Here is a 9,909-nt window from a genome sequence, read left to right as displayed (position 1 = left end):
TACAGCCTCGTCTCTACCCTTGCATGCGCAATCTCAGGCTTATTCACCATCAAGTGCACTTGGCTGATTGCTGAGAACAGGAAATGACGTGAAGATGTTCTGAGTGTGTTTTAAAATTCAGTGTCCTCTGAAGACTTTTCCTGCTTTTTTTTTTTTTTTTTTTTTTTCCATTTTAGCCCCTTTTATGCTGTGGTTTTCACCCTCTTTCAGAACCAGACAAACCTTCCAGCGCTGACTCCTTTCCTGTCACATAAATTACCCACAAAGCAACATTTCTTTAATACTTTGTTTTGTCAGCAGGGATGGTTTTCTAACAACACAGCAATAAACTCGACCCGTTGTGCTGGTCCTCAGTCGTAAGCATTTTTTTATTTTTTTCTCAACGACTCCAGCGCTGGCAAGTCCCATTTGGCTTTGCTTTGGAAAAAAAAGGCTACACAGTGCCTTAGCTGAACACCTGCCCCCATCCTGACCTGTTGTTAGCAGATTCAATCCCAAGAGAACAACAGGTTGGTTACAAGAAATGCTCCACTGCTTTTATATCACCCCTCTCTGTCCCACTCCGTCAGACAAACTCGACATGCAGTCAGAACATGTAATTTGTGTTTTCTGTCCTTCTCCTTTATCGCCACGACACAGAAAACAGACAAAATCATTACTTTGTGCGCTCAGTGCTGTCCAGGAGTAGATTTCTGCCACTGGCATTCAGACATTTTCCATTGCCTCTAGTAGTTTACAAATCTGAGCACGGTTCATTCAGTTTCCCCTGCTCAGTGTACAGCAACCAAACCAAACAGATAATGCCCGGACTGCAGGTTTTCCACAAGCGTTCACATTGTCAACATCTTCATACTGCAAACAGGTCCGGGCATGTTTTTGAAATGCTTCCTCTGAGATCATCCCAAATAGACTTTATGTAAGTATATATTCTCTCTCTCCCCCATCATTCTTATCTTGCTGAAATTAAACTTCTCATCTGTCATCAACGATTCACTCCTGGCTGAAGGACCTGCAAAACAATGTGATGTGACTAACTTTTTTTTTTTTTTAAACACTTCTGATTCTCATTATGCAACTCTTTTGTTCCTTGTTTTGTACTTGAGACAAACATCAAACTCTTCATCTTCTGCAACAATAGAGACAATCAATTGTCAAGGGCAAAACATTTGCAAAAATTCAGCTGTAAAAATAAATACATCCTTCTTGGAGGTTTCTGTATTTTATCTGTCAGAAGTGTAGATGTCATTGTCTATAGAAGCAGGACAGGCTGGGGAGACGATGTGCCATCACAGCTGTCAGAGCGTCCCCCCCTAGGGCTCTTCTGTACCGTAGATCGGCACACATCTCACTGCTTATAGAGAAAAGCAAAGACACAGCAGGACTCTTGTCCTGAGAGTGAACTTCTATGAATAATATTCAACGTTCAGAGCTATATGTTTGAGTTTTTACAATTTAAATGGAAACCTGTGACCTCAGATCTGAAGATTGCCTTATGTCAATAAAGTGCGTTGAGTCCCTCTACATTTATAACTCAACATAAAGGGTAGTTGTGTAGATAGAGGACTTAATACAGATAAAGATGTGTCTCAAAAGACACAAGGGACTAAAGGAGGTGTACGGAAGCCCAAAGTGGACATGAATCCACACATTTTATTAACTATATTTTTCCCATGACAAGTATTTCAGGTAGTTTTTTTTCATGATCTTGACTTATTTATCAGTTATCCCCAAAGTAGCCAAAGCGCACAAAACCCCCCACAGCTACACTGTAATAAATGATGATAAAAAAAAAAATACGTGTACACATTTTTTTTCGCGACCTCCCCCTCCCCCGCCCCCCAGGAGGCGTGATGCAGGGTCAGGAGAGGTCACGAAAAAAAATGTGTACACGTATTTTTTTTTTTTTTAATTCAAACAATTACAATTTCCCTCAAACATGTCTGCATTACTAACTGTGTTGCAATAGTGACACAGGAGAATGTATACAAAGACACTGAATTTAAATTTTAAGTTGTTTCAAAAAAATATGTTTTTCTTTGCTTGAAAGTTTTCTTCATGTGATGCAAAAAGCATCATATTGCATCACATAAAGAAAACTTCCAGGTAAAGAAATCCATATTTTTCTCATCTCAGGGCAAAATGAGGGCTGGATTCACGACCATTCAACACTACTACCATGTTTCTAATGATACACAGCTTCATGCAAATGGTGGAAGTATCCCTTTAAGAATTTACATCTATCGCACACAGACATACTTTACATAGTTTAAAGCAGACTCTAAACTACTGTATGTCTGTCTACTACTCAAAATCTTTTGAGCTGGAATCTCTGGGTCACCTTATAGTTTTTTTATGTGTTGTTTCAATTTGACAGTAGCAGCATTCATGTTGACATTGCCCTTACAAGTCACACTAACTTCATTTAAATCCTTTACAAGTTTGTATTGTTTATTTTGTTTATCACATTAAAGCATATTTGAGGAAGTTCTGTGTAGCGGTAGCCTACAGAATAATGAAGTTGTGTTCTTAGTTGCACTGATATTATAAATCTTTAAAATGCTGAATTTAGTTCTTTTATTATCTATAGTGTACCATTTTCCCCCAGGTATACAATCTGTGTTGTTTGTTTTGGGGCTACAGTGTATCCTTTTTCTCTTTACCTGCCTGGGATCATAAGAGATAGCCTAACAATGACATACTCATACAGGTAATGAAGTTATTATCTCGTGATCGACTGGTGATCCAGTGCGACTAAAGTGGATATGAAAACAAAAAGATGTTCAGAGTTCAGACACGCCTCCTCCTCCTCCTCCGAGGGAGAGAGAAAGAGAGAGAGAGAGAGAGAGAGAGAGAGAGAGAGAGAGAGAGAGAGAGAGAGAGAGAGAGAGAGAGAGAGAGAGAGAGAGAGAGAGAGAGAGATTGCCCCACATCTTTGTTGCTATAACTACCCTCTGCTACGACAGTCAGAGATGAAGCCGTCTGTCGGCGACAAACCAGATCCACTACTGAGGCTCCTCACTTAGATGTTTTTACACCGAAGAAGAAAATGAAGATAATCCGTCTGCTGTTTGTGAACAAACGACGAAGAACTTAAAAGCAATTTTAAAATAATTTCCCACTCTCTGGATCTGAAACTTGAAAAGGTTTAACGGGTAAGTTGATTTTTTTTTAAGCGAGTAGTTTAGAGAAGTGTAAAAAATAACTAATACCATGATGCGTTTTCAATATCGATGCTGGGAGACTTTTAAATGTATAAAGTTATGTGTTTTTTTTTCTTTCTTATAACATGCAATTATTTACTTTGCCAGTTTTTTTGTTTTTTACTTGTCAAAGTTGAAAAACAGAAAAAGCAAAACGACGCTTTAAACTGCCCTGCTCGTGTTTTGGCTCCTTCGAGGTTTTAAATCGGTTATTTCGGCTTCGTTTCCTTCTGACAGTCCAGCTGACCTGCTTCACCAAGAATAACGCAATTTAAGGTCTAAATCAAATCTCTTCGGACATGTTTTGTCTTCATATAAGTTAATCTCATAAAACAAAGCTATGATATTTTACCTCAGACACGGGGAGCAAGCAACCTTTTTGCCTTTTTATTTAGCCTGTCATAACTTTTTGTACTCCAAGTAATCTAATGTGTGGAAAATATTTGAAGTGAATATTTGGAAACGGCAATACTACGCTGTCAGAACAGCCGATCTGTCGTTCCCATTCATAAATATGAGGCAGATATGTTTTGGTTAATTGGGTATTTGCATGCATCTGCATTTACTAACAGGAGGGTTAATGAGGGGGGCAGTAAATCTCACATGAGCTGTTTGATGACACCTCCTCAGGGCTGTCACTGTTCACCCTTTAAACACATTATTAAAAACTAGGCCACTGTGATAATGTACTTTCTGTGCAGGAGAATATAGAGGTGCATGACAGCTTTGATTGTGTTATTATTAAATGTGAGGAGAATGTAGTTCACACTGAATAGGATTGCATCAAATTCAAGCATTGTGCCAGAGTTGGGTCTACTTTACTAGAACAAAAATGTGATAGACCACTATTTGAAAAAACACATGAAAAGTGAAAATACACAATCGGAGACTCAAATAGATGATAAAGGGAAGACAGGTTTGACTTCGGAGATCTAAAATATTTAAAAATGTGATGTCTCCCTTTTTTAAATTTTCCTAAAACAACAGCTTTTTCCTCCTTGAGTAAACAACCAGACGATTGAAGACAACCAGGTTGTCTTCTCCAGCTCTGTCACTTATTGACACTCTGGGACACAGGCAGGATTGATGCTCTGGCTCTTAATAGTGTAGCAGGCAATACTGGGACCATCGATCCCACCCCTCTTTCTACCCCCCCTCCTCCCATCATGGTTTATGATTAAGGGGTTATAGCATCATGGGGAAATAAATAGAGGGATGAATGAGATGAACATGTATCGATGAGTGTAATGTGATGCTCGGCTAGAAAAGACACAGGGAAGGAAATGGGAGGACTCCAGATAATTAAGTGTAAAGATTTATGTCCTTTTAATTCAGAAATTAAAGATTTTTTTAATATCAAATTACACAACTTGAACAATAATTACAGCTTTCAAGATGGGGGGGGGGGTCCTTTCTTGTACTGCAGTTTTTTTTGTCATAAACCTTTTATAGAATCTCTCCTTGCAAAATCAGATGAACCAGCTTAAACTAATTCCATCGTCAATCTCTTTAACCCACTGACCTCCAAAATATCATCTCTCCTTTCTACATTGAATTTGATTGCATGTGTTTGAAGGAGAAACTCATCTTTTCCCCACTGACCTTTTTTTTTCTTTCTGCCAGATTCTCTTGGTGTGCTTGTATGTGAGTTTGATTGGGACCCTGTGTGTGCTGGGGGGCTATGGTGAGGCCATGTTCACAGGCTGGTGTGAGGAGAGACGTACCAACAGCAGCGGAGGTAAAGGAGTTGGTCTTCCTTCATGGCTGTGTGTCTCTCTCTTCTTCTCTGCCCTATGGGGCCAAGCGAATGCTCAGTGCCCGGACAGCTGCCACTGTGCCTGGGACACGGCCACGGTGGTGTGTTCGGATGCCGGGCTGCGGGAGATCCCAGAGGGGATCCCACCGGACACCGTCTCACTCTACCTGGAACGTAATTACATACGGAATATCCCTGAGAGTGCCTTCAGCGACCTGGTCCACTTGCGGGATCTGTACCTGTCCAACAACCGCATTGATTCCCTGGCCTCTGGGGCCCTGCGGCATCTTGGGTCAGAGCTGCGCCTGCTTGATCTCTCTCACAATCAGCTGAGACAGGCCAGCAGGGAGGAGTTCGGCTCCACCCGCGCAAAGACTCGCCTGTACCACAACCCCTGGCACTGTGACTGCGCCCTCCAGGAGCTGATGGAGACCCTCAACCTGGAGCCAGAGACAGTGAACGGGATCATTTGTGAGAGCTCAGTGCGGGGGATGGGTGAGGGGAGCAGGTGGGAGGACCCAGGGTCTCAGGGTGAGCATGCAGGTCAACCTCTGGTCAAACTCTTGGATTCCGGGGTGAATTTCTGCAGCCTGCAGAGAAAGACCACTGATGTAGCCATGCTGGTTACAATGTTTGTGTGGTTCTTTATGGTCATTGTGTACGTGGTGTACTATGTGAGGCAGAACCAAGCTGAGGCCCGCAGGCATTTGGAGTACCTGAAGAGTTTACCCAGCCCACGCAAGACCCCTACAGAGACAGACACACTGAGCACTGGTTTCTGAACACCTGCCCACATATAAAATGACTTATAATCCAACACTGTTTTAATGTACTTAACTTCAGAAATACCATGTGGATTTATTGTAAGCCGCTGTGGCTGATTGAAAAAAGAACACTTTTTACAGCTGTCTCTTAGTGATTCCAATTTTTTTCTACTGAGGCCCGTCTGTGTCTTTCTTGATATTTCTTTACCCGTGTGTTACTTAAAATAATGTATAAAAGGTGAGAAATGGTTGATTAATTCTGTCATGTTCACAGAGAGAAATAAAAACTGAAAAGTGTAGCAGATGATAAAAGGTTTACATCAGAAAAAGAAAACTCTTTGAACTCTACAACCCTGTTATTCCCTCTGTAGCCTCGATTTTGTTTTAATCTTTTCTTCTCCCATCAGTCCTCCTGCGGTGCTCTGTTTTATCTTTTATTAAGCTCTAATTAGAAGTCTTTGACCAACTGACCCTTAATGAACACTTGAAAGGCTCCAATCAGCTGGAGTGTGTTTATCAGGTCTAAAAGGAGAGAATGCACACTCAATACGCGTGTCCTCGTCTAATTGCCTGACTGTTGTGATGTCTGATTGTGTGCCTTTGCTTTTTTTTGTGAAATGTTGGTCATTTTTACATTGAGCACACAGATTTGGATTGGATTCACTGAAAGCTTTCCCTGATACATGCTCATTAATCCAGTTTTTGTAATTGCCAATGAGGAACCATAGATCTAAATTTACTAAATTTACTCTCAGGAAGCCAAACTGGAGGTGGTCTTTTTGCGTCCAAGCTGCAGCAATCATGAGCATATTTCAGACAATTTAGTGTACAAAAAGCAGAAACTAAATGGAAAAGAGAAATTCAGCTTGATTTCAAACTCAAATTATTGTTCTAAATTAAATTAAGATTCATCCTGACAAAGCAGTTATTTTAGATTAAATTAATATGAGTCTTTCTGTCTCCTATTTTCCGCTTCCACTATAAAGTGGCTGAATAGGCTACAAACATGAGCTGTTACACAACATAATGATATTCATAAATTCATAATGGCTAGGAATTTTTGCAATGCTCACATGGTAAAACTAAACTCAACAGGACCTGTTTTTGAGAATGCTCCATTTAAAGGTAAAATTTTCAGTTTCTTTAATACTCTGGGTCTCATTTTAATACCTACAAATACATCAAAAGTCCAAGTAATGCCAGTTGTTATTAGCTGGGAATTCCCCTCAGCAAATAAAAGCAAGCTAGTACTGTAAACTCAGATGTTTGATAGTTGTGTTGCAGCTACTGGACTTCAGCATGCTAGCCATATCATTGTTAGAATGTTAACATTCAACTTGTCCAGAGCCGCTAGCTGTGAACTTGTGTTATTCACGTGTCTTTGTTCAATGGCTCATTAAATGTATTGTTAAAAACCTCTATGTGGTCATGGATATGAACCTTATTTTATCTTTCAAGTTGAAATAACTGTAAAAGCTAAAGGAAACCCTAGAATAGGATACATTTCTGTGTTATGTAAAGTGCTAAATGTTTGCTCGTTTAGTTATTCACAGAGACTGACTGGTTTGAGTTTGTGTCATTCAGGTTAAAGAAACACTGTGAATTAGATAGTATGATGTTGTCATGATAAATGATCTATGTAAAGCCTGGTCTTGGTTTAAAGACTACCAGGTGATTAGGGAGGAAATAGAAAGTACTTGTTCTGTGACTGTCAAAAGAAAATAAGTCCATAAACCTGTGTAGAAATGTTGCTGTATCTTTACATGTTTTGAAGATTTCCTGAATATTCTTGTTAGTCACAAATCATGGCGTCAGTGTCCTTGCTAGAGTTCAGTTTGCTAAACTGCCTCACCATGCAATCTTTAAACCCCTAAATCTTTAAGCTAGGCACTTCCAACCCAAACTCAAGAAAGCAGTCACGCCCACTGTGTAAATGTTTTGCAAGTATTTTTATCATTAGAAATTGTATTTCTGTCAAAATGATTTGTTTTCTCTTGTTTACCAGTACTTACTTGAGCAAAAGATAGTTATTCAACAAAAATAATAGTTTCCTATTGATCCATTAAGTTTTTTTTTTTTTGAAAGAAATGAATAAAAGAAACATTGCTCTATGTTGTTCATAGAAATGCTTCTACCTTTTATTGCCACTGTAAGTTGAAAAAGGCAAAAGATGAAGAAGAGTAATAGTACAGGAAGACATTATCAGTTTACAGACGGAGCTGATCATGGTTTGCATTGTTTCCTATTTCTACTCTACCATGCAATAAAAAAATATCTGACATTTTTGTAAGGCACATGATATGAGTTAAACCTTTTTTTTTTTTTTTTTTTCTCTTTCTCCTCAAATAACCATCTTCAAAAAATCAAAACACCCCTCCACATTCATCCTTCTCTCCACTTTTTTCTTGTATTCTGAGGTGTTTCTCCCCCTGGAAAATATATTTCCATAAAAACACATTGGGAGCAGGTAAAAGTCACATGTTTTTTTGTCTTTTTTATTGGAAGAATTTTTTTCTTGGAGAAAAGTCAAACCATTGCCCCAACATACTTGAATATGTGGAGAACAAAACAGGGTATAAATAAAAATGAACTTCAGCCTGTTACTTTATTTTGTCTTTTATTTCCAATTTACATTAATTAAAACGTAACAAAAACAAGTCATGATCATAATAATAATATAATGCTATTATTATTAATAATAATACTATTATTAATAATAAGAAATATACACAACCTCACACAAATGCACCCTCTGCACACAACAGGAGCAACAAAGTAAAACACCCTGTATGTCTTCATAAAGAAGCACGTGTGTGTGTGTGTGTGTGTGTGCGTGTGTGTGTCTGAGAGAGAGAGAGAATGTATGTCGAGGCAGAGGGCATGCGCTGTGTGAGGGGAGGGAACTGGTGAGAGGAAGTAGGTAGGGAAAGGAACAAACGGGGCAGTAGACTGGGCTTCATTGACCAAGATAATGGTCGTATTGATAATCAGCTAAAATACAGGGAATATTCAGGGGGAAAGGCCTTACATATATTTGTGACTTTTGGTGAGGTAGCTCTATAATATGAAAAAAAAACAAACAATGAATTATTTCCAAATAGGACATGCCTTAATTCATTATGGGCATGACTTTTAACATTTTTGGGATCAAGGCAGAAGGGTGGGGTGAGGCAGGGACATTTCTCAACCCAGAAATTTAAATTGACAGGTTGAAATGCTCTCTCCGACAAACTGTGTATATATGTATACACATATATACATACAGTATATATACTACATGAGTATCTGGTTGTTAAAAAATACAGACTGTTTTACAACAATAGCACCATTGACTTTTATTATAATACACAGTAACTTTTCGATACACACTGGTGGTAGAACTAGGAACACTTGCACTTCTACATAAGCTAGATTTTTGGTTTGAGAGATTTGTTGGCTTTAGTGGAAACAGGACAGATGGTGTGATGAGAAAAGAGGAGGAAGTAAGAGAAGAATTTGGTGGATAAGGTCTTTATTTAAATATGTGTAAGTGGGCTTTTATTACTTAGCAACAAACTCAGTCCTAACACACCTGGGACCCAAACCTAAACAATAAATAAATAACACCAACACATTTTCCTCTCTCAAGTTCCCTGGTATTTATGTTCCCGTACTCTCCTCCTACTTCCTCCTTTTTGTTCATGGGGTAGGGTAGTCAAATGTAGAAAAGGGGGCTTTTGGGGGATGTTGGGTGTCCATGAAGAGGGGTTCGGGGGAGTGCTGACTGGAGGCAACGCTGGATGAATCACAGGTGACAGTTGCTGGTGCCATTCAGTGCAGAGATCCTACGGAGTTCGACTTGGAAAAAAAGCACTTTTTACTTAGAAAAAAAGTCCCATTTTAAAAAAGTGTCTTGATTTTTTTTCGTTTTCACTCTTTCTTTCCTCTTTTATCGGAAGTGTGCTCCTTTCTTATTCTATTTTCTTTTTAATTTCCACTTCTTTCTTTCTCCTCTTTTGGATCCCTCGTTCTTTACAAGAAACAGACTGCTCCGACCTCTACTCCAAACTCCTGGTCTGCTCCACCAATATCCATGGGGGCAATGTCCACAATGGGCAGACGAGAGGTCTTCTGCGATCTGTACTCAATCACTGTCTTGCCCCACTGTCCCGTGTGTTTCTGTGGAGAGAGAAAAAAATTTAACTGCTGT

General features: G+C 39.3%; 2 protein-coding genes across 3 annotated transcripts in view; one reads left to right on the top strand and one right to left on the bottom strand.

The window, feature by feature from the left end:
• Window positions 1-3,000: 3,000 nt before the first annotated feature.
• Window positions 3,001-7,831, top strand: LOC306822371 (leucine-rich repeat-containing protein 3-like). Of its 2 annotated transcripts, XM_079341350.1 has the most exons (3): window positions 3,001-3,152; window positions 4,824-4,884; window positions 5,016-7,831. In XM_079341350.1, the coding sequence occupies exons 2-3, from the start codon at window positions 4,882-4,884 to the stop codon at window positions 5,736-5,738; spliced, it is 726 nt and encodes a 241-aa protein (XP_079197476.1). In that variant the 5' UTR covers window positions 3,001-3,152; window positions 4,824-4,881; the 3' UTR covers window positions 5,739-7,831. The 2 variants fall into 2 exon arrangements, with proteins under 2 accessions (XP_079197476.1, XP_079197475.1); XM_079341349.1 differs by having other exon boundaries at window positions 4,824-7,831.
• A 489-nt stretch (window positions 7,832-8,320) lies between these two features.
• Window positions 8,321-9,909, bottom strand: part of col2a1b (collagen, type II, alpha 1b) — a 48,910-nt gene continuing 47,321 nt past the window's right edge. The window contains exon 54 of the mRNA XM_079341348.1: window positions 8,321-9,878. Coding sequence (XP_079197474.1) covers window positions 9,732-9,878 — 147 coding nt within the window. The 3' untranslated portion in view covers window positions 8,321-9,731. The remainder of the gene's footprint in view (window positions 9,879-9,909) is intronic.

This window comes from Symphodus melops (assembly GCF_947650265.1).
Source record: "Symphodus melops genome assembly, chromosome: 4".
NCBI lineage: Eukaryota > Metazoa > Chordata > Actinopteri > Labriformes > Labridae > Symphodus > Symphodus melops.
The sequence above is the reverse complement of the archived record's forward strand: the minus strand, read 5'-3'. Positions and strand labels throughout refer to the sequence as shown.

What these genes read in the sequence shown, in the direction of transcription:
- LOC306822371 (XM_079341349.1), top strand. Translation starts at nt 4,893, where the DNA reads ATGTTCACAGGCTGGTGTGAGGAGAGACGTACCAACAGCAGCGGAGGT.